This window comes from Cervus canadensis, chromosome 2, assembly GCF_019320065.1.
Source record: "Cervus canadensis isolate Bull #8, Minnesota chromosome 2, ASM1932006v1, whole genome shotgun sequence".
NCBI lineage: Eukaryota > Metazoa > Chordata > Mammalia > Artiodactyla > Cervidae > Cervus > Cervus canadensis.
Window position 1 is genome coordinate 95,433,522 of NC_057387.1, and position 23,419 is coordinate 95,456,940.

Sequence of the window (23,419 nt, forward strand, 5' to 3'; positions counted from 1 at the left end):
GGGGACATATGTATACCTACGGTTGATTCATGTTGAGGTTTGACAGAAAACAATTCTGTAAAGCAATTATCCTTTTTTTTTTTTTTGCAATTATCCTTTAATTAAAAAAGAATTTATGGTTTTAGCTCTTAGATTTTTGATCTGTTTTTAAGTAAATTTCTTGTATATGGTATGAATAGATGTCCAGCATCATTGTACATGTGGAAGTTCAGCTGTTTCAGAACCATCTTTTGAAGCCTGTTTTTCAAAAGATGCATTTTTGAAGCATACATAAAATTACAGAGAGCACATGAGTACCCATTTACTTACTACCCACTGTTAACAAAATCTCAAATATTTTGCCATACATGGTTTAGATAGTTTTTAGAACAGCATAAAGTTGAAGCTGTTAATTTCTTTAAATTTCAGTTACTGCATGAAAATTAAAGTATAGTAATTGAGCCTTATGGTGAGGATTACTTAGTCTTGTACTAAAAGGCTGAATTGATCTGACTGGAGGGTAGGCCTCCTGGTACCTGAATGTTGAAGCCCTTTAGGGCTCAGATTTGGTTTTGAGGCATCCAGTTGTCCTTAGGAGGGTGGAGCTCACTACTGATCCGGTTATTAATCAGTTCCCTTTCTCTTGCAGTGTGCCCAGCTGGCTGGAAGCCTGGCAGTGATACCATCAAGCCTGATGTCCAGAAGAGCAAAGAATATTTCTCTAAGCAGAAGTGAGCATGGGCCATTTTAGGGCCAGGCTGCAGTAGGCAGCCTTGAAAACAAAACCTCTTTTGTCCTACTGTCATGCTTAAAACCATTTTACACTCCGCCAGGATGTCTGTGGGACAGGACAGGCCTTTCCTGCAGGGGTTGGGGAGGCCAGCCTTTCTTCCTCTGGATGGCCAACTGATGTATACAGTAAGGGGGTATCACTTTTGATCTTTTGTAGTTTTATTAAATTTGAAATGAGACCTTGTTGAATCTTCATTGGTTGGGCGGGGGTGGGGGTGGGGCGGGTGGTGGCATTAGCCTTTGATTTTAAGAGGAATTTACTCTGCTTTCCTGCTTGGGGAGAAAATGAGGTGCAAGAGCTGCCTCAGAATCGTGAAATGATATTGAGGGAAAATGTACATAGACAACAGGGAAAAGAACAAGACCTGCTACAGTATCAGCCAAGGTGCTGCAGTTTATGCTGTAGGCTGGGTTGCAGTGAGGTTCTTGACATTTCCAGTACTACGAGGGCTGCATGAAAACCTGGATAAATGCCTGGTACTGTGTCTGTCTAAGATTACAGAGTTACAGGCTTTAGGTATCTTTGGAACTGAAAGGGGGAGGCAAACACAGGGCTGGCTTTCTGTGTCAGAAGCACAGTGGTGAGCACCTCTTGGCTTCCCTGGGTTTCCAGCCTTGATTTAAGGGTAGTTCTTGTTCTCATGAAAGTGAAAGTCGCTCAGTCCTGTCCAACTCTTTCCAACCACATGGACTATATAGTCCATGGAGTTCTCCAGGCCAGAAAACTGGAGAGGGTAGCTTTTCCCCCTTCTTCAGTGCATCTTCCCAACCCAGGAATCGAACTGGGGTCTCCTGCATTGCAGGTGGATTCTTTACAAACTGAGCTATCAGGGAAGCCCTATCTTTTCCTGATCCTGGGAAAGAGTGAATGCAGAAGGGGATGACAAGAGAATCAGATGGTTGGATGGCATCACCAACTTGGACATGAGTTTGAGTAAGGTCTAGGAGTTGGTGATGGACAGAGAAGCCTGGCATGCTGCGGTCCATGGGGTTGCAAAGATTTAGACACGACTGAACTGTTCTCATTCGTATGTGTGTTCTGAGGGAGGGTTGTCAGTGGGGGGAAGGTGGATTTCTCCTGGGCCCAAGGCTAGGGCAGATTTACAATTGAAGATCCTTCAGTAATATGTGCCGTTCCAGACACCACACCACCCCCCCACCACCACCACTAGCCCAGCCTACCTGTGGGCAGGATTCCCAGGGCCTTCAACAACAGCTTACTATATGCTAAGCAATTTCACATTTATTCAGTCACCATGATAACCCTCTGAAGCAGGTACTATTATTTAGGGGATAGTTCCTCCTCAGGCCCTGCAAAAGGTAGCATTTTGAAGCACTGCAGAGAAATGGTAACAGGTAGCAATCCCATATTCCAAGGCAGGTGGGAGGTCTGGATCTACTTGGTCTTCTTTTTTTGTTGTTGTTGGTCTTCTGTCTTAACCAAACTTTCCTGAGCCTTGTTATTTTCATTTCATTTAGGATCTCTACTATAATTCTTAATCAAAAATAATTACTTTATACCCAAAATAAGTTTCTTCCCTGGCAAAATATTAATAGTAGTGTAAAAGTCTTTAACAGGTGCCAATGCCCTAAATGAGTATCCCACAGGCAGGGAAGGTATCAGGGACCGGGGGATGTAGGTGGGGAAGCTGTGGGGCTGAGCCAGCCTCTCCTGGGATTCTGAGGCTTCTTGGGTAACAGCGTAGTGAAGTGAAGCTCTTGGGATGGAGAGCTAGGCTCCTCTGAGGGCTGGGGCAAGCCCAGTAAGGCCAAGCGTTGGGCAGGAGGAGTGGAAAAGTACACCTTCTGTTCTTCTGAATAGCGCTCCTGAGGTGTCACAGCATCCCGGTAAGTCCAGTCACGCCAATGGAAATTGAAGCGTTCAAGCAGGGTGATACGGTCAGCTCTTGCGGGTACACAGTCAAGGGGCTTTGTGGGTGGCAGATTCGGCACCTCTATTCCTCGCAGCAGCACCACCCCTCGGATGGCAAACCAGCCCCCAAACCTGGGATGTATGCACACACCTGCTATGTGCTGGGGAGAGGGTAAAAAGAAAGCAAGGTCATGGTGGTCATATGGGCACCAATAACTACCATCAGTGCAAGCTAGTTCACTTATTTCTCATTCAACAGAGTGATTCTACATGTGAGCCTGTCAGGGAATTTCCTGGTGGTCCAATGGTTAGGACTCCACGCTGTCACTGCCAAGGTCCCAGGTTCTGTCTTTGGTCAGGGAACTAAGATCCCACAAGCTGTGCTGCATACACACACGCATGAACTTCTGTTAGTCTTGGCTGGGCTCCCCTACTCCGTTAACTCTTCATGAAGTCACTGGCCCCAAGCAGAGTTTCCTTAAACTGAACCTCAGCTTCCCAGTCTCACTGTGGGTTTAATCACAGCTCTACCTGCTCCATTCTGTCACAAAGAATAAGAGAATAGTTCTCTAACTTGATCCCTGGTGGCTCAGATGGTAAACTGCCTGCCAGTGAAGGAGACATGGGTTTAGTCCCTGGGTTGGATTGGGAAGATCCCCTGGGTATTCTTGCCCAGAGAATTCTGTGTACAGGAGCCTGGTGGGCTACTGTCCATGGGATCGCAAAGCAAAGAGCTGGACACAACTGAGCAACTAACACTTCACTTTCTCTGACCTGATGTGTCTGCAAGTAGACAAAAGAAATCGTGGAACTGGATCATTGACCATGGTGCACTCTTGTCCTGGATTATGCCCAGCAGCTCCTTTACCCAGGGAAGGTAGAAGAATGGGACTTGAAATTTTTCTTTTTTTGCGGCGCCACATGGTTAGCAGGATTTCAGTTCTCTAACCACGGACTGAACCAGGACCATGGCAGTGAAAACCTGGAATCCTAACCACTAGACCACCAGGGAATTCCTGGGAATTGAAATCTTGAGGGATTTTTACTTCATTTTCTTTCTCAGCCCCTATTTGCTCATACTTGCCCTCTGACCTGGGTCCCCCAAGGGTCAGACTCCACATCCTGTCGTTGGTAGTAGTAAGCAGCCCCTGCTACATGGGCTGCTGTCTGGGCCAGGATCTTGGGGCGACGGTTGGGGTGTACCTCGTAGTCAGCGATGACTTCTATCTGCAGCTCTGGGAAGCTCTGGGATAGAGGATAAGATGAAGACTTTTAGCACAACAGGAATCATACTCATGTTCAACAGAGCCTTCAGTTGTGTTAACATGTCCCTGTCCTTAGAAGTCATGTTTAAAGGGAAAACATGACCTTAAACTTGGAGTGGGATTGGAGGCTCTAGTGTGAAGAAAATGATAATTCTGTTTAGGATTGTTCAGAAACCTCTGCTACGGTTCTGCCCTCCAGAGGCCCAGTGCAGAGGAAGACATGGTCCAGCTTTGGGGAGACCCAGTGTATGTGTATGTATTTATATATACATGTAAAGTATGTAGTGCAGGGATCCTATTCTGTCTTCAAAAGACCCCATAAGGCTCCCAGGTCTAGGGCAAAGACAGGTGAGAGATGCATGGAGAATTTTGGGGCTTATTCCTATTTCACTTGGAGGTCAAGGGAAGTTTGCTCATCAAGTTGCCCATCAGTGAAGGGGGAGATCGATCCATTGCAGATCTGGTTGGCTAGAGGGGTTGGCTAAACCTGAGATGAGAAGGCAGAATGGGGAGAGATCACAATGTCAAGAATGACTTTAGGATACCCTTCTGCTGGGGAAGTGGCTCCTTGCCGTAGGTCTAGATTCTATACTGAGCTTAGAGGAACTGGAAGCAGATGCAGGTTTGGAAGCTGGGTGAGGCTATAGCCACCCTTGCTCACCTCTCTAACTCGGCCCAGGTGGTAGGCCACACACTGGTCCACAGGGTCAGTCAGTGGTTGGAGGTGGCGGCTCTGCAGGAAGGGCTTGAGGGCCCGGTCAAACATGGCAGGTGTGCTGAGTACCAGGAAGGCCAGTGTGGGTCCTGGCAGGGGCAGGTGGAAGGCTGGAGGCAGGAGTGCATTGTACCATGCCACCTGGAACAGAGAAAATTCAGGCCGCACAAGAGGGTCAACTTAGGCCTTAGCCAGGCCCATACCTTGGCCTGGCATTCAAGGTTTCATGCATCTTGCCCAGCTTCCTTCTTGTTCAAACAATGAAATTCTCCTGATGCTGTGTGACATGTGTTTGTGGGAGACTCATCTGACAGAGTTATAATAGGCAAAGGATTCATAAACAACTAAGAAAGAAGAAATTGAAAAAAAAATAAAAGAAGAAATTGATTGTATTGTGGTTAGTGCAATAACAGGGCCAATAAAGGTCCTCTGAAATTAGAAAAGTCTTCTTGGAAGCTGAGTCTTGATGGCTGGGAAGGTAACTTACAGGCTGATGTGGAGAGGGAGACTCTGGTGTGTGTTTTAAACAGGTCCCAGCATAAACAAAGAGGCAAAAAATGCAAAGCATACTAGGAGAATAGCAAATGGCCTAGTTTGATAGAAATGTAGCATCTGTGGAGGGGTGCAGAGGGAGAGAAGGCTGGAGAGAGCAGTAAGAATGAGACTGTGACTGGCCTTGAATACCAATTGAAGGAATATGGATTTAATTTGCTGATAGTGAAGGGTTAGCCATTGAAGATTTAAGAAGCAAACTGACATGATCAGTTTTAGATCAACCTGGCTGCAGTGTGGAGGAAGGAATAGAGGCAAAGTGACAGCAAGGAGTTTATTGCAGAAATCCAAATGACTAATAGTGGGCTGAACCAGAGCATAAATTGGTTGAATGGAAGGAAATGGATCTGTGAGATTTGGGAGACAGATTCCTAAAGATTGCTGTGCATGACTGTATGTGGTGCTGGGAAGGTGAGAGAAGTAGGAACATAGGATGACTGGCAGGGTTGTAAGTGGCACTGTTCAATACCACAGCTCCTACTACCAAGGTCTTCTTGATTATATCAGATAGGTATCCCCAATCTCTCCCACACCTGCCATCCACCATTATCTCCATACCTTGACTCAAGCTATTCCTGATATTTGAGATGTACATGACCCTCCTTCCTTCCAATCTATCTTTTCATATATAGCTCAACTCCATTTTTTCCAGGGAAGCCTCTCTCAGGCTAGACCCAACTACCTCTTCCTCTATAATCCTCTCCCAGCATTGCTACATACCACTCAGTGGAAAGTGGAAAGGGTGGCCTCTAAGCACCAGGCAAAAGGCTCAGGTTGAGTTGATTTAGCCCTGCACAAAGCACAGGGATCAGTGCAGAGGGCACTGGATGTGGGGGTAGATGGACCTACGTGAATAAGGGTAGGTCCTGATGCCAGACTTCTGTGTCAGGCAAGTGTACAGTTTCTAAACCCTGCCCAACAATGATGATTAGCAACATCATGAATGTAACCTTTTGCAGGTAGATCTAACAACTAAGCCAACTGTTTGCTTGTTCAACATCCAGAATGCCCTTTGCTCATGAGCCATACAAACATTCCCAGACCTTGCCCTCTCCTAAACTCCTTCGGGAAGCTTCCAAAGTGACTCTGGCTCCACAGATCCCCTTCCTCCTCTAAATTACCTAGGTGACAAAACCACGAAGTTACTGGATCACATGGTGTCCCCTACTCATCAATGCAGCATTGTATGAGAGTAAAAGAGATGACTCGTTGGAAAGACTCTGATGTTGGGAAAGACTGAAGGCAGGAGGAGAAGGGAACGACAGAGGACGAGATGGTTGGATGGCAATCACCGACTCAACGGACATGAGTTTGAGCAAGCTCCGGGAGTTGTTGATGGGCAGGGAAACCTGGCGTGCTGCAGTCCATGGGGTCACCAAGAGTCGGACACGACTGAGCAACTGAACAACAACAACAAAAGAACAAACCTGCAACGCTACTCTACCCGTTTAGCCCAAGCGCCCTGTCTCTACAATCAAACGGACACGCGGCCAGAGGAGCTCGAGAAAGATCAGAAAATCCACGGGCCTCACGTCAGTGGCACCGAAGCCATCCATACGCTTCGCCCTAGCACCGCAGCAGGGATAAACCAACCTGGAAGGGGTAAACTTCGAAGCCAAAAGGGCACAACGTGTCCTCAATCTTCTGCTTCAGCTCTGCGACTAGCGGCTCCATAGTGCACGTTACACACTGAGCCTGCTGGGGAATGGAGTCTCAAGGTTACTCGGGACTTCACGCTTTGAGACAGCTTGGACTCCATTTCCCAAGAGTTATGGGGATCAGCTGCGGGACTGTGTGGTCTCCGCGCGATGCATCCTGGGACACGTAGTTCATTCAGTTCGTAGAGGTACCCACTACAGAAGCAGAAAAACTCGGTTTCCCGGCAAGCTTCACGGGGGGGGGGGGAACTGTGACTGCGCGTGTTGCTTCAAGGGAAACGTAGTTCGGCGGCCTCCATCGCCGATTGTCTCCAATAGAGGCGAACTCAATTTCCCAAGTGGCGCCGCGGAGGCCAGTCCGAAGTCAGGTATTTCCGGCCTACCGTAAGGTTTGAACTGGGCGGCGGCAGTGGTCACTGGCACAATTTTGGTGTTATGGGGCCAGTTGTGAGTCTGGGGACGTCTAAACCAAGATTCAGCATCTTCAGTTCCTAATAGATATTTGTTCATCAGGGCATCCCGCTTTTCCCCTAGTTCCCCAAGGACGCCGCTCCCCGGACTAGTCCCAGAAGCGCAGTTTTGGTCTGATTATTGCTTCCTTACCTTTAGTATTGCATCCCCCCACTCACCTCTTTAGAGCTTACGTTGTGGTCTTCCCTGGGCTGTGTCTTGGGTGTCCACAGTGTGGGGAGCAAGGGCACAAGACGCCAGGAAGCCAGACCCCTGCCGCAGGCCATGAGTAGGAGTCTGGGCTGGTCTGAGCAGCTCGATGCGCTTCTCAATGCTACGGACCGAAATGTGAGCAGGATTAAGGTGAGGGGGCGCCTGAGTCCCCCGCCCCCCTGTTTAGGGGATGTGGGTTAATAAATTGCAAAACAGAACTCATTGGCCTGTGCATTTGTTTCTTTTGTAGCAACGGCTGTATCCAGTTGGAGTCTCTACCGGGGGTGAATATTGTCCCTCAGCCTTTCTTTCCAGTGTTATCCACTGTTCCTTTCAAATTCCAACTTTTTCTTTTCCTGAAGAAACGTCTGTTCCCTCCTCCAACTAAGGGGCTTTGCACTTGTCCCTTCCTTTTTCCCTCAGCAGGAGACCTGGCTGGGACCTGGATTTCCCGTCATCACTTGCCTACCCAGTCAGGAATCCAAGCTCAAAAGGCTTGGGCTCTAGAGGCTCCTGTATTCCCAGAGAGGCTAAACTGGGCTGAGGCCCACAGTGCATCTTCTCTCTGGGACGAAGTTACTATTCTTCGATCCCAGCTTAGATCCCAGGCTCAGGTGAGGCATGGATTCCTGAGGTGTGTATATTTGGGGTTTGTGTGAGTGTGAGATGAGGTTACCAGTGGTTGGGGAGCTCATGGGGCTTTTCTGCCTGGGTAGGTGACTGAAGCACTATGGCAGGCTGTCCAGGGCCTGCTGGAAGAGCGAGAGGAGCAGAAGTACAATATCTCTGCCCTGGAAGGTATCTGATCATTCTTTTCTTCATATACACAGCCTCAAATGTGTGTGCACGTTTTGTGGCTCTTCTGTTGTCTGTGCACTTGTGTCTTGATTTGCAAGTGGAGTCTATAGGCTCTTGTGTGAAGTTCTTAGGGGGCTGATCCCCAACTTGTCTCACTGTAGCATCACTAAGATTGCTGCAGGGGGGCCCAGAGCAAAGGGTCCTTCTCCTGGAGCAACATCTGGAAGAGATGAGAAGGGAACTGCAGGGCCTTCGAAGCCAGGTGCAGGAACAGGCCCGAGCCCAAATACAGACAGGACCACAGGAGTGCAGTGCCACCAGTGGCCTTCACGAAGAGCTTCAGAATGAGTAAGTGATGGGCAAACCTTGTCTTCTTCAGCCCTGAACTCCTGGTACTCTGGTAGCCTCCTCTGGGCTTGTTAATTGGCTTTAGAATGACACTGCTATTATCCCTGAAGGTGGCAACTGCTGGGCAAGGAGTCAGAGATTCTTCGGGAGGACCTAAAGTTGCCACGGGACCAGTTGAGTGAGTAAAAGGTTGAGGGTGGGTGTGAATCCACCTGTTCCCTTTTCTGAAAAGCCTTCTTGCTTTCCTAATAAATGACCATACCTTTGCTTGAGCTACCCGGAAACCTGGCCAAGTATTTTGTCTTTCCTCACGTGGTGTGCGTGTGTCTCTCCAGTCAGGTTGGAAACTTCCCAGCAGCTGGACCAGAATGTATCTGTCCGTTTTCAGTGCCAGGCTGGGCGCAAGGCAGGGACCAGGGGAAGGAAGGAAGTTGGAGATGTTCCTTCACATTTTCTCTCATCTGCAGGCCAGCACCAGGAGCTGCTGCTGAAACAGATGAATGAGAGGCGGCAAGGTCAGGCCTGCAGCTGGAAGGTAGGACCAGGATCGGACCTATCTGTTCATCTCTCCCTTTGGAGGCCCCTTCCTTTCTCTATCTATCCTGTTTTGCGGGCAGGCCAGGATACCCTCTCCTACTCCTATCTCTTTCCATCTCTTCCTTGTGCTGACTCCACCTCCCTCCAAAGCTCTTCTTCCCAAGCCCTCTGCTCCAGGACATGAGAAACTATCTTTGTCCACATGAGGGCTCCAAGTGGGCTCAACAGGCTAATCATGGGGAGGCGGGTGCTCCTCCTGGAGAGGTAGAGGTTTGGTCCTACCTGGCCCTATGGTATGGCAGATGTTGGATCAGCTGCAAAGTGGCCAGGACGGCAAAGGTCACACCCTGGAGGCTGTCAGAACAGAGGTCCAGGATGCCCGGCAGGAGCATGACCTGCTCAGGTCAGGAGGTGTGGGTGCTTATGGCGGTGGAAGGGATTTGTCTCACAGAGGCCAGGCATTGGGGACCACAGTTCAGCTATCTCAGATTTGACATGGGCTGGTAGGGAAGGTATGGTAGGAGGTTACAGCCCATATGGGCAGTACTGCACATTTTCTTTGCTTGACACAGTGTCTCTGAGGTATCTCTGTATTTGGAGGATAAAGGGGGAAGAGACTGGAGTCCTAGCCTCAGGAAGGAGGACAGGTCAGGTGTGTGCTGGGAGGGCCCCTTGACCCACTGTCACCATGTCTACTTCTGATTCTTTCCCTTTTGCAGGACTTCCGTTCATGTCCTCCAATCTAAGCTGCCTCGACTGCCCACCTTCACCATGTCGCTTTCTTCATCTAGTTCTGAAGTCAGGCTTCTGGACAGTAACAGTAGCTGGGATCTTTTAAGGAAGCTAGGTGAGGGTAAGGCAGGAGGCTGAATCTGAGTGGTGCCTGGACGCCAGCTGCCTAATTGTTTGACACTGGATAGAATGGGGTCTCTGCCTCTTTCTTTGGAAATCCATCAACCTCTGTTGCTCCTTATCCCATCAGGCCTGAATGTCCCTTCCCAATAGGGCCCAAGCCTAGGACTGTGTGTAACACAGTGCTTGCTGATGATTTGTCTTTTTTCCCCCTATCTCTCCTCATAGATCTCCAGAGGTATACCCTTTCTAACCCGGAGCCCAGCAGCTTTCAGCTCCAGGCCCAGAGCCTTGAGCAAGAGGACCTATTCTTTAAGGGCCCCAGGATACTCCTAAGTGACCTGTAAGGACTTGCAATGTAGTAGGATGAAGTCTTCTTTGCTCACCTTCCCCTCCAAGGTCCTGTTTCTGAGTCGCCTGCCCCTCCCCTCTTGATCTAGTTGGTGTTTGCCCTCCCTACTGAGGCTTGTCACTGCCTGTCCATCCATGTCTACCAATTGCAATAAAATGGTTTAACCCTCCCTGATGTGTTTGTGAATCAGCACCCACATGGGATAGGCTCAACTGTACCTTTTCTTCCTCCTGTTACTTGATTGCTTCCTGCTCCCTCTCTCTCTGAAACCCAAGTTCATGGGCATTTATAACTATCTTCTGAGTATAGACCCTGTGCTCAGTGGAAATTGGAAGGAGATAGAAGCTCCCAGTCTGGTGGGTAGAATGAGGTAGGCCAGTGCTCGGGGCAGTACTGCTGTGGGGATGCAGAGAAGGACAAGACATTGTGGTGGGCCCTTGACCTGGGCAATAGAAGGAGTTCTCTTTTTTTTTTCAGCTTCTGTCTCCTGAGGCTCTCTCTGGCCCCTTTATATCTCTTCATCCTCAGCAGCCCAGGCTGTGATTCTGTAGCAGGCTCCTCTTTGGTCAGTCTTTCAGCCTCAACCTCTAATCCAGTGGCTTTCAGGATTTTTTGACTGTGACCTCTAGTAAGAAATAGTTTACATTGTATTGTAGCATAGTAAATATACATGTCTGTATTTATTAACTGAAACAAATTTTATGATTCAGTACTTACTAGGAGTTAGACACTGATATTTCCTATTATATTAAAAAATGCTTTTTAGCTATTGGTTCTGATCCTTCCTCCACTTGGATGCTCTCTGGAAAGTAAGTCTTCCTAGGCAGGTAAGGGAAGCTTTACTTTTTCCTTACCTGGGCTTTGTATTCCGGACAGTGCATTCCAAGATTTCCCTAGAAGTAGTAGCATCTCACTGAGGTCTCATGAAGTCTCTTCCTCTGCTAAACATAGCCAAAATAATGTTATTTATCCACTAAGTGGGTGTTTTCTTCTTTTTTAAACTTTTTTGTAACTTATTTATAATTTATTTTTTATTGAAGGATAATTGCTTTACAGAATTGTTGTTTTCTGTCAAACCTCAACATGAATCAGCCATAAGTATACACATATCCCCTCCCTTTTGAACTTCCCTCCCATCTCTCTCCCCATCCCACCCCTCTAGGTTGATGCAGAGCCCCTGTTTGAGTTTTCTTAGCCACATAGCAAATTCCCATTGGCTTTACTATGGTAATGTAAGTTTCCATGTTATTCTTTCCATACATCCCACCCTCCCCTTCCTCTCCCCAAGTCTATTCTCTATGTCTGTTTCTCCATTTGTGCCCTGAATGTAAATTCTTCAGTACCATTTTTCTAGATTTTGTGTATATGCATTAGAATATGATATTTATCTTTCTCTTTCTGACTTACTTCACTCTGTATAATAGGTTCTAGGTTCATCCACCTAATTAGAACTGACTCAAAGGTGTTCCTTTGTTTAAATTAATTTTTAGTGGAGTATAGTTGCTTAGCACAAGTGGATGATGTTTCTTGAACTTAAAGCATACAAGTCCTGGTATGTATTTGTCCTGAGCTAAGATGTGCAGTGGACTCCCAGCTCTTAGCTCAATCTAGCTGGGAAGAGGAGACAGTTACCTGAAATAAAAGCACAATAAAAGGCGGGGGGTGAGTAGGGCAGAAACGGATGCTGAAGCTGAAGCTCCAATATCTTGGCCACCTGATGTGAAGAGCCAACTCACTAGAAAAGACCCTGATGCTGGGAAAAACTGAGGGCAGGCGGAGAAGGGGGAGACAAAGGATGAGATGGTTGGATGGCATCTCTGACTCAATGGACATGTGTTTGAGCAAACTCCAGGTGATAGTGAAGGACAGGGAAGACTGGTGTGCTGTAGTCCATGGTGTTGCAGAGTCAGACAAGACTTAGCTACTGAACAACAACAAAGGTGTTCAGTGGACTCCCAGCTCTTAACTCAAGCTAGCTAGGAAGAGGAGACAGTTATCTGAAATAAAAACATAATAAAAGACTGGGGTGAGGAGGGCAGGAACTATTTCCTGTTATGTGGTACATTCAGGTCCTGACTTAACTAGCAGACAAGTCACGAAGAGTGGGCCTAGGACATCTGCATAGCTATAAGGCAATCCTCAGAGTTTCTTTCCCTTCAGCATTGGGGAGATTGATGAGAGTGGAATGACTAGATCAGACCTGGGTCAAATATAACCTGTTCAAAAAAACTCCAAAAACTTCCCATCAAGGCTCATCTTCCTGCTGAAGCAGGTACAAGGAAACCCTATGTTTTACATCTTTCACTGGGGAGGTGATACATCTGGCATAATGATATTATTTAATCTACTTGCTACCAGTGGTCTGCTTATTTATCAATTCTTCTGCATCAACGTCTGTGGAAGACAGGTTTGCAAGGGTGCCAGGGCTCCAATGGCAATGTGGAACTGTCAGCAGGTGGCAGCACATGATTTGTTGCCAGAAGAATGATACAGAAAAGGCTTTTTTGGCCAAGGAAACTGGGCCAATGTTGATCTCTTTTCTCCCTTTAGAGATCCTGTGAGCTATCCATCTTCCTATAACAGTGTCCTGTTAAGGTTACTCTCCTGCTAAAGAACCTTTGATAATTCTCACAGCATAAAAAAGAAAGGACAAGTCTGGCACTTAAACTGAACTCACATTTAACCTTTTCTTTCTCCATTCTTATCTCCTACCTCACATTATGTAAGTGCTCAGTCATGTCCAACTCTTTGGGATCCCATGGACTGTAGCCTGCTAGGCTCCTCTGTCCACGAGAGTCTCCAGGCAAGAATATTGGAGTGGGTTGCCGTTTTCTCTTCTAAGGAGGGTCTTCCTGACCCAGGGATTGAACCTGCATCTCCTGCATTGGGAGGCAAATTCTTTACCACTGAGCTAACTAGGAAGCTTAAACTTCTTTTGAAAAAAAAAAAATCACTTGGTTGCACGTGGGTCTTATTTGAGTCAAGTGAGATCTTTAGTTGTGGCATGGGAACTCCTAGTTGTGGGATATGGGATCTAGTTCTCTGATCAGGGATTGAACTCAGGCCCCCTGCATTGTGAGTTGTGGAATCTTAGCCACTGGACCACTAGGGAAGTCCCCTTTCTTAAACATTATTGCCACCAAGAATGCACACCACTCCACTTATTCAAATTCCACTCATCTGTCAAGACCCAGCAGGAGGCAAGCCTAAAGATGTCAGAAAGGAGGTCTCCAACCCCGGGAAGCACTGGTGCAAGAAGGTCCATACTCCTTTGTTTGTTTACCTTCTTTTCCCCCCCGGAAGCTCAAGTCCTATTCCAATCTGCTCAGGCATGAGATTATGACTGCCTGAGGTCCAGGCATAGGGAAAACAAGAGGAAATATGTACCTGTTGAACAGCTGAACAGAATTCTATTCCCTGCCCTGTTTTCAAGTCAGCTCAAGGGTTCCCTCCAAGAAGCCTTCACCAAATCGAATCTCTTAATTTAGATGAGTTACTCGTTTAGCATTTCTATTCATTGCTCTTACTATCTCAAGTCGCTAATAATTGTTCACATCAGTTTTCTCCCCACACTATACTGAGATCCTGTCGGACTCTGCGTTCATACAGCTTTTGCCTACTCAGACAGTTCTTACTCAGCTGTTTCTTCTCCAACCCAAAAGCCGCGCCAGTCGAATCCATTTTCTGTTGGCTTTATCTATTACCAAGAGCTTATATGTTTGGCATTTTGATTGGCCCATTTTGTGTTTACTGTCCCGCCCTCTGAGAGGCTCCTGGACTTGGGTTTCCCCCAGGTGTATTCCCTCCCTCCTCCTTGGTTCCGCCCTTGGTTCCGCCTTTCCCACACACTACCTCTTCTGTTTTTACCTCCACTTTCTTCCTATTGGCTCCTTTAGTCCTCCAGAGTTGGAGCTTTGGGCTGATGATTGGCTTCTCTAAACGCCCATTGTGCCCGCCCTCATACCACGTGGTATCCCTAGCGCTAATTGGGCAATTCCACCAGCTCGTTTTTTTCAAGGATTAACGATTGATTGGCTGTCCTGAGGGAGGGCTTGAGGTGAGGGGCGGAGCTAACTAAACCCCGCCCCAAACTCCCCTGCCCGGCGGGGCGGGCGTTTCAGTCGCTCGCGGCCAGGGAGCCTAGAGGCGCTCCCAGCTGCCCTCTTTACCTCTCCGGCCGGATCATCCTCCTGACCCCGCTGAACAAGCGGGGGGAGCGACCCCGTCTGCGGGGTCATGGCAGTAGCCTCCTCGACCTCCGCCGCCGCTGACCCCGCCGAGTCGCCGGCTTCTGTGAGAGGGACCCCCACCGCCTCCGCAGGCTAAGAGCCGCTGCCGCCTCCGAGCAGTGAGGGCTACTATGCTCCCTCTTTGCCTCCGCCTCCCCCTCCCGCCCGCGCAGGCACCCCTCTCGCTGCTCAGTCCCGCCTCAGGTAACGCCAAGAGAGCGCGTGGGGCACGAACCCAGGGCACCCGGCCCGCGCGCGCGGCTGCTACCCGCCTGGGCTCCAGAGCATTGGTGCTCGGGTGTTTTAGCACTGGCAGAACTCCTTCGCTTCCCGGAGGCCCTTCTCTCAGCGGCTGGGGACACTCCTCGGCCCCTTCCCCTACTCTTTTCACTTCCCTCAGGGTCCCGGGACAGCTCCCTCTCTCCCCCCTCCCCCCTCCCCCCGCGCCTTCTCTGCCCTCTTCAGAGGCCCGGAACCCGTGAGAAGTTCGTTCATAAATGGGACCCGGTCCCCGACTCCTCTCAGGCACTTTTCCCATTTTAGAGACAGGACTCCTTCGTTTCCTCGGAGAACTCCAGTGTCTGAGACCTTAAGCTTCACCCTGTCGGCTCGGACGGAGATCTGGACTCAAACTTTTCTCAGACATAATCTTCCCTCATCCATTTCTACCCTTGAAAGACACTTTCTTCCCCTCAGGCACTACTAGCTCCTTTTCAGCCCTTCCCTGTCATCCCTCTTATCCCAATCTCTCCTTTTCCCTTCTCTGCCTTTTATCCTTCACTTTGAACAATCTGGACTAAGCCAGTATTCAGATTTAGCTAGAAGTGAAACCGGGTTTGTCGAATTTAAAAATAAAAACCTGTCAGTTTATCCCTCTGGGGGCGGGGGGTACTTGCTAAATAGTTTGGACTTTATTCCGTAGGTGTGGGGAGCTTTTAAAGCTTTTGTAAGCAGGAGTTTGGTATGGTTGATTATCTCTGGTGAAAATAGGGAGGAAGAATTCAAAGTGAAGAATTGGAGGCAGACAGCCTCGGTAGTTTGGAAAGTAATGTGCTAATCCAGGTCAGAGGAGAGTGAAGAGAATGGCATGCAATTCCATGTGCTCTCAAAACAAAGTGGAGAGAATTAGTGGGAGATTTCTAATGTGACTGATGGGATGGATCGATAATATTAATTGAAACAGAGAATAAAGGAGCAGTTATGAGAGAAAGTAATGAATTTGGTTTTGGACAAGTTTAGCTTGATGTGTTTTTCAGATATTATTGTGGGTAGCTGGAAATTTGGGTCTGAAAGTTGGGAGAAAGTGTGGAACTGTATACATATATTTGAGGGTCAACTAAGAATATATGCAGGATATTTGAAGCCTTAGTATGGATGGTAATGCTGAAAGAAGAGAAGACAAAGGCTGTGGACCAGGAAGAATATCATTGTTTGTAGGGTAGTAGACACTGAGAAAGAGAGGTTAAAAGAATGGGACAAGAACTAGAACAGAGTGGCATTATGATAGAGGCCAAAGGAAGAAAGGATCTCAAGAAGGGAGAGGATGACTATCAGTGTATGATATCAGTATAGTGAGAATTAGGAAGAAACCACTGAATTTAATAATTAGGAGATCACTTGTTTTCTTTGAAAGACACTTTAGATAGCTTGATGTTGGGAATGATGGATGGCAGTAATCAGATCATGATGGATTGAGGAACAAATGTGGAACAGTGAGTAAAATTCCTTGTTCAACAACTGTGGTTGTGAAGGAAAACTGATAGTAGTGAAACACCTTTGTTGAGGTTATTCTATGTGTTGCGTATCATAGAGATGCTTTAAAGATCACAACAGCCTTGTTTCATATCAGCAGTATCCCTCTTTTATAGATGGGAAGGCTATAGGCAAGAATTTGAAAAAAGTCTGTCTAGTTCTGAAACCTGTGTTCTTTCCACTATGGCACATGTGTGTTTTTCTTAGTATGAGTGAAACAGTTTTGTAGGTTGAAGGGAAATTTTATTTATAAGGGGAAATTTTAATATGTTGAGCATTTCATTTTTTGACATCACAAGAATAGACATTAAATATGGATACTGATGTGGTTGGAGGGAAAGAAGGTGAGCGAGTTTAAAGATGGTCTTATTTTCTTGATGTGCTCGGTTATCTGTGGAGAAGTCAATTATCTTTAAAGACTGAAGGAACTATGGTGAGTTTCTGGCTTGAGTTTTATGGCCTTGGAAATCTTGAATGGAAAATGAAAGAGGAATGGATTAAGGATTAAACAAACAAAAAGTTGCTAACCACATGTAAGTCCAGTAATATAATAATGGGGCCTAGCACCATGGATTTTACACTTCTTCAGCAGCCTGAGCATGAGGGCCAAAAAGATGATTGGGTGGATCCAGAAGTGGAATTTACAAGAAAAAAAGATAAAATGGAGAGTAACTTTACATTGCTAATGATAGTGTGGGAGATGTGATGGACTTTGGGGGTCCAAGCTGGGGCTATAAGAAATAAAACGTTCATTGGGGCTAGTGTACTTGGAGAATAAGGAGACAATCAGAAAGTGGTTGAAGACTAGGTTTTGTAAGAAATACAAAATGAGAAAGCTGTGAGTTCAATATAAATATAGTTTCAAGGTAAAAACTAAAAGCAATATGTAACTGTCTCAGTGCTGTTGAAGGGGAATAGAGATTATTGAACTAGTGGGAGGATAAGGGACTATGACAAATATTATGTCATCAATATGGATGTCATAGTTGCTCACTATGAAGCAGGAAGTTGAACAGAGGAGATACTGGGTCCTATATGTGGGGCTGCTCATAATTAAGGGACCCAAAATTGAGTTGGACATTCCTTGTCACTTGTTCAAAAGCAGTACTAGGTGGTACAAGTACTTGTGTGCTTGTGTGTGAATTAATGTTGAGATCCTCAGATACTTGATACACTGGATGTATGATGTATTCTCTCATACAGATAAATATATTTGGGATGGTGGTCTCAAACAGTCTTTTGTAATTTGGAATATATTAGGCCTGGCATGCTGTAGTCCATGGGGTCGCAAAGAATTAGACACGACTGAGCGACTGAACTCAGGCCTGTTTAGTTCTGTTTAAAAGTGTGTATGTTGAGAAGCTAGGCTAGGACTCTCCAACCCATTATCCCCAATAACATTTTGTACTTAGGTTATTTGTAAAAACAAAGTTACACATTTTCATATTTATATGTACTCATCCTCCGGCTTATTTAGAGTAGAAAGCTGACTTGCCTTAATGATTCTTTCTCAGTGTGAAAGTTTTTACGAATAAAATTTCTGTGTCGTACATTTCATTTTTCTGCAAAATGAATGTTGTATTGGAATTTGAAACCTATGATAAGGGCTTTTATGAGAATTTCATCTTTCAGGAAATGAAAGGCAATTATTACATTGAATAGTGTAGGTGATGGTGAATATTTTAGACTCACATTGTTATATATATTTTCCAAGTCATCATATGGAGATGACTTCAGTGTGGTCACACTGGTGTTACTTTTGTTGAGGGAGTGGTTGTTTCAGAGAAAAACTTGTGATAATTTTTATTTTAAAAAACTTCATCATCATCATTATTATTTTATGGCCACACCATGTGGCATATGGGATTTTACTTCCCTTTACAGTGGAAATGCAGAGTCTTAATCACTGGACCACCAGGGAAGTCTCACTTGTGACTATTTTTTTAAATGTTTGGTTGCACTGGGTCTTTTTTATGTTTGCGTGGGCTTTCTCTAGTTGCCGTGATTGGGGGCTACTCTTCTTGTGGTGCTCGGACTTCTTGCAGTGGCTTCTCTTGTGGTGGATCACAGGCACTAGGCACACAGACTTCAGTAGTTGTAGTGCGTGGGCTTAGTTCCTAGACCTGGGATTGAATCTGTGCCCCCTGCGTTGACTCGCAGATTCTTATCCACTGTACCACCCGGGGAGTCCTGTGATCATTTTAAAATCTTACATTCTTGAAAATTTCAGAAAGACAGTGTGACAAAATTGTAATCCACTCTGTTATGATTAACTGTATGATTGTAGGCGAAGTTTTTATGCTCTGAGCTATTTTTAAAAATTAATTTTTGAAAAGGTAATACATTCAAATAGTTAGTTGCCCATTTATATATTTTATATAAGCAGTGAAAATCTCACTCCTATGCCTATTCCTCCCATGCTCCCTTCCTGACTGCTTTTACTAGTTTCTTTACATTTTTTGAGACTTTCTTTAGGCAGATGCTTACAAATATGAATATGTAATCTATTTTTTTCTACTTTTCATGCAAAAGTTAGCCCGTGGTCCCCACTGTTCTGTACCTTCAAACTGTTACCCCTAAACTACTTTTTCACTTAATATATCTTAGAGATCTTTCCAGTTCAGTACATAGTTTCTGCTTTTTTAATTTTTAAATTTTTAAAATTTAATTTATTTTTACAGTTTTTACTCTTACCCTTTGTTTATTTTTTGGCCACATCTCACACCTTGCAGGATCTCAGTTCCTCAACCAGGGATTGAACCTGGGACATGGCAGTTAAAGCCCGGATTCCTAATCACTAGGTCACTGGAGAACTCCTGCTTTTTAAAAAAATTTTTTTTGCATAGTATTTCATTGAATGGATGTATCATATTAGTTCCTTATTGTGTTGATTCTAGTCTTGATATTATAAGTAGTTCTATAATGGAGACCCTTGAACATATGCATGCCACCTTACATGTGTGGAAGGCCATTTGTGGGATAACTTTGTAGAAAGTGGGATTTCTAAGTCAAATGATGTATGCTTTTATAACTATGAAATGTATTGTCGAATTGCTTTCCTTTGGGGTTGCTCCAAAATGTATGTTGCCTGTTCACTCACCAACATTAACTGTATCACAGCTAATACTTACATGGTGCTTCCTGTGTACCAGATAATAAGTGCTTTATATACATTAGTTCATTTCATCTTAATAACATCCTTTGAGTTAGGTACAATTATTATCTCCATTTTTCAGAAGAATACTTAATGAGTAGAAAATTTAAATGCCTTGCCCAAATTACACAGCTACTGTGGCAGAAACTCAAACTAAGTACTCTGGCTCTAGGATCAGTGTTATCAGTATTATGTTTTGCTGTTATCAGACTTGAATTTTTGCCAGTCTGATAGAGAAAAATGATACCTCAGAGTAGTTTTAGGTTTTAAAATATTATGTTATTAAGATCAAGGATTTTTTTATATTGTTTGATCACTCATATTTCCATTTCTGTAAACTGTGTGTTTAAATTCTTTACCTATTTTTCTCTTGAGTCATAGATCTCTTTCATACTGTAAGTCTCTTTCTCTTGATTTATAATATATGTGTATTTATATATATATATATGGGCTTGCCTGGTGGCTCAGACAGTAAAGAATCTGCCTACAATGCGGGAGACATGGATTCGATCCCTGGGTTGGGAAATTCCCTGGAGAAGGAAATGGCTACCCAATCCAGTATTCTTGCCTGGAGGATTCCATGGACAGAGGCTACAGTCTCTGGGGTCCGAAGACTCGGACACGAGTGAGCGACTAACACTATGTGTACTATGTTTTGTGTATCATATATATGTATGATAAGATGATAAAATACATTTATTTTTGTCTGGAGTATTGCAGATATTTTCCCATTTTGACAGTTGTCTTCTGACTTCTTTTATTCCTATGCAGAACTTTTAGATGTTTATGTACACAAACTTATCAGTTCTTTCTTTTATGACTTTTGGTTTTGAGTCATAGTTAGAAAGATCTTCTTCATCTTAACCCTTAGTTTTTTAGTCTATCCAATGGGAACAAGAAAACAGAATTGTTGTAAAGGTCAAAGTGCTTAGTGAACTGTAAACTGTAAATCATTCTACAGATGAAATATGATGTTTGTTAATTTGTCTTCTGAACAAATTATATGGAGGATGTCACCTCTTCTGCATTGAATGGAATGTGCTTAGTTGCTCAGTCATGTCCGATTCTTTGCACCCTTTTGGACTATAGCCCATCAGGCTACTCTGTCCATGGGATTTTTCAGGCAAGAATACTGGAATGGGTTACCATTTCCTCCTCCAATTAAATGGAATAGGATGGCAATTTTTTTTTTTTTCTGCAGTGTGGGAAACTAGGATGGTATTGATCTTGTGGTCCGTGTTTTTCTTGGACAGTTTGCCTGGTATTTTTTTTTTCAAAGGTAGGCCCTGTGGAAATCATGAAGTATTTTTGCGTACTTAATCTTGTTTTTTGTATTAGGTATAATTGGAATCTGACTAAAAGGTCTTAAAAATTGTTTTGCTTTTGCATTAGCTATGTTCACAAATTTGCACATTATTTACTTTGGGTATTATATTCTTACTGATTGGTAGGTATTTGTAATTTGGGAGGACCTTTCACTTTGTATGTGTGTGAGATTATAAAATTAATGCATGTTCATTAAGAAGGAATTGGGAAATAGAGATGATTTTAAATTATTCAGATCTTCCCCAAATTCAAAGACTCTCAGGATTCTTTTTGTGTATGTGTCTATATTGTCATCACTAGCTCTCTATGGCTTGGCATAGTGCCTGGCCCTTAAGGTGCTAAATAAATATTTGTTGACTGAATGAACGAATGGATGAATATGTTTTTACATACCAGGTTTGGAATTTAAATGACATATAATTATTTATTTTAGTTTATTTCCACTCTAAATTTTTATTCATACAATAATATTAAAATTTGTATGCCATACTCATTTGGAGGTGAGTAAGTTCAAGTCTAAGTCCTCATGGAGCTCATAGTCCAGTGAAAGAGATAGATAAGCAGCCATTAAAATACCGTATGATAACTATTATAACAGAGCTTAGTGCCAGGCATTATCAAAACATAGCAGAGATTGAAGAGTCAGAGAACACTTCCATATGAGATGATCCCCAGAGAGCCACATAGAAGAGGTCAAGAAAAACACGCCAGGGAGAAGGAATATTCCTTCTAGGCACTGAAGTATGGGTAGGGCAATACAAATAGTTCTCTATGTTTGTAGCAGATTGTGTCTGTGGGTAAAGGAATATAGATAGATGAGGCTGGAGATATGGGCAGGGGCCAAATAAGAAAGAGCCTTTGTGTCACACATGAAAAATTCTTAGATTTACTCATTTTGGAGAGTAAATTGGGAGAGGTGTAAGAGTGAAGTTAGGAAGACCGAGAAGATGTTGAACACAATAGCTGGAATGAGGTGAACATCATTTAAGCCGAGTTAGGAGGGGAAAGCTACACTTGAAAGGAGGGTTAAGTCTGGGGTATAACAATTAGGCCAGTTTTAGTAGAGCAAAGTCTTTGAATGCCAAGCTAAGAAATTTTATTTTTTAAAAATTTTTTATTTTATTTATTTTTTTAAAGAAATTTTATATGCAACTGATGTCATTGAATTTTTTTTAACCGTCATAAATGTTGAATTTTTTTAGCTGTCATGTGTTGTGTGAACTGTTACAGATTGCAGTTTGCTTCCTTTTCAGTTTAGTCGCTCAGTCATGTCCAACTCTTTGCGACCCCATGAACTGCAGCTCGCCAGACCTCCCTGTCTGTCACCAGCTCCCGGAGTCCACCCAAACCCATGTCCATCGAGTCGGTGATGCCATCCAACCATCTCATCCTCTGTCATTCCCTTCTCCTCCTGCCTTCAGTCTTTCCCAGCATCAGGGTCTTTTCAAATGAGTCAGCTCTTCACATCAGGTGGCCAGAGTATTGGAGTTTTGGCTTCAACATCATTCCATCCAATGAACACCCAGGACTGATCTCCTTTAGAATGGACTGGTTGGATCTCCTTGCAGTCCAAGGGACTCTCAAGAGTCTTCTCCAACACCATAGTTCAAAAGCATCAATTCTTCTGTGCTCAGCTTTCTTTATAGTCCAACTCTCACATCCATACATGACCACTGGAAAAGCCATAGCCTTGACTAGACAGACCTTTGTTGACAAAGTAGTGTCTCTGCTTTTTAATATGCTGTTTAGGTTGGTCATAAGTTTCCTTCCAAGGAGTAAGCATCTTTTAATTTCATGGCTGCAATCACTATCTGCAGTGATTTTGGAGCCCAGAAAAATAAAGTCAACCACTGTTTCCACGGTTTCCCCATCTATTTGCCATGAAGTGATGGGACCAGATGCCATGATCTTAGTTTTCTGAATGTTGAGCTTTAAGCCAACTTTTTCACTCTCCTCTTTCACTTTCATCAAGAGGCTCTTTAGTTCTTCTTCACTTTCTGCCATAAGGGTGGTGTCATCTGCATATCTGAGGTTATTGATATTTCTCCCGGCAATCTTGATTCTAGCTTGTGCTTCCTCCAGCCCAGCATTTCTCATGAAGTACACTGCATAGAAGTTAAATAAGCAGGGTAACAATATACAGCCTTGATGTACTCCTTTTCCTATTTGGAACCAGTTCATTGTTCCATGTCCAGTTCTAACTGTTGCTTCCTGACCTGCATACAGATTTCTCAAAAGGCAGGTCAGGTGGTCTGGTATTCCCATCTCTTTCAGAATTTTCCACAGTTTATTGTGATCCACACAGTCAAAGGCTTTGGCATAGTCAATAAAGCAGAAATAGATGTTTTTCTGGAACTCTCTTGCTTTTTCAGTGATCCAGTGGATGTTGGCAATTTGATCTCTGGTTCCTCTGCCTTTTCTAAAACCAGCTTGAACATCTGGAAGTTCACGGTTCACATATTGTTGAAGCCTGGCTTGGAGAATTTTGAGCATTACTTTACTAGCGCGTGAGATGAGTGCAATTGTGTGGTAGTTTGAGCATTCTTTGGCGTTGCCTTTCTTTGGGATTGGAAT

The 23,419-nt window shown here is 44.6% G+C and overlaps 4 protein-coding genes across 9 annotated transcripts in view; 3 read left to right on the forward strand and 1 right to left on the reverse strand.

The window, feature by feature from the left end:
* PRDX1 (peroxiredoxin 1) overlaps positions 1 to 950 on the forward strand; it is a 10,014-nt gene extending 9,064 nt beyond the window's left edge. Inside the window, exon 6 of the mRNA XM_043461492.1 lies at positions 629 to 950. Within this exon, the coding sequence (XP_043317427.1) occupies positions 629 to 714 (86 nt within the window). The 3' untranslated portion in view covers positions 715 to 950. The remainder of the gene's footprint in view (positions 1 to 628) is intronic.
* Positions 951 to 2,160: 1,210 nt separating this feature from the next.
* Positions 2,161 to 6,906, reverse strand: MMACHC (metabolism of cobalamin associated C). Of its 2 annotated transcripts, XM_043461512.1 has the most exons (4): positions 6,770 to 6,906; positions 4,571 to 4,765; positions 3,737 to 3,889; positions 2,161 to 2,805 (listed from the first exon to the last, which is right to left on the reverse strand). In XM_043461512.1, exons 1-4 carry the CDS (start codon positions 6,848 to 6,850, stop codon positions 2,392 to 2,394), a joined length of 843 nt encoding a protein of 280 aa, XP_043317447.1. In that variant the 5' UTR covers positions 6,851 to 6,906; the 3' UTR covers positions 2,161 to 2,391. The 2 variants fall into 2 exon arrangements, with proteins under 2 accessions (XP_043317447.1, XP_043317448.1); XM_043461513.1 differs by lacking the exon at positions 3,737 to 3,889.
* Positions 6,907 to 7,257: 351 nt separating this feature from the next.
* Positions 7,258 to 10,660, forward strand: CCDC163 (coiled-coil domain containing 163). Of its 4 annotated transcripts, none has more exons than XM_043461508.1 (10): positions 7,258 to 7,647; positions 7,748 to 7,781; positions 7,921 to 8,111; positions 8,214 to 8,295; positions 8,457 to 8,643; positions 8,754 to 8,821; positions 9,111 to 9,178; positions 9,483 to 9,583; positions 9,900 to 10,033; positions 10,261 to 10,660. In XM_043461508.1, the coding sequence occupies exons 1-10, from the start codon at positions 7,570 to 7,572 to the stop codon at positions 10,377 to 10,379; spliced, it is 1,062 nt and encodes a 353-aa protein (XP_043317443.1). In that variant the 5' UTR covers positions 7,258 to 7,569; the 3' UTR covers positions 10,380 to 10,660. The 4 variants fall into 4 exon arrangements, with proteins under 4 accessions (XP_043317443.1, XP_043317444.1, XP_043317445.1 ...); XM_043461509.1 differs by having other exon boundaries at positions 7,924 to 8,111; XM_043461510.1 differs by having other exon boundaries at positions 9,900 to 10,027; positions 10,261 to 10,659.
* Positions 10,661 to 14,486: 3,826 nt separating this feature from the next.
* TESK2 (testis associated actin remodelling kinase 2) overlaps positions 14,487 to 23,419 on the forward strand; it is a 134,271-nt gene continuing 125,338 nt past the window's right edge. For both annotated transcript variants that reach the window (XM_043461494.1, XM_043461495.1), the window contains exon 1: positions 14,487 to 14,817. The gene's annotated coding sequence lies outside the window, so the exon portion shown is untranslated. The remainder of the gene's footprint in view (positions 14,818 to 23,419) is intronic.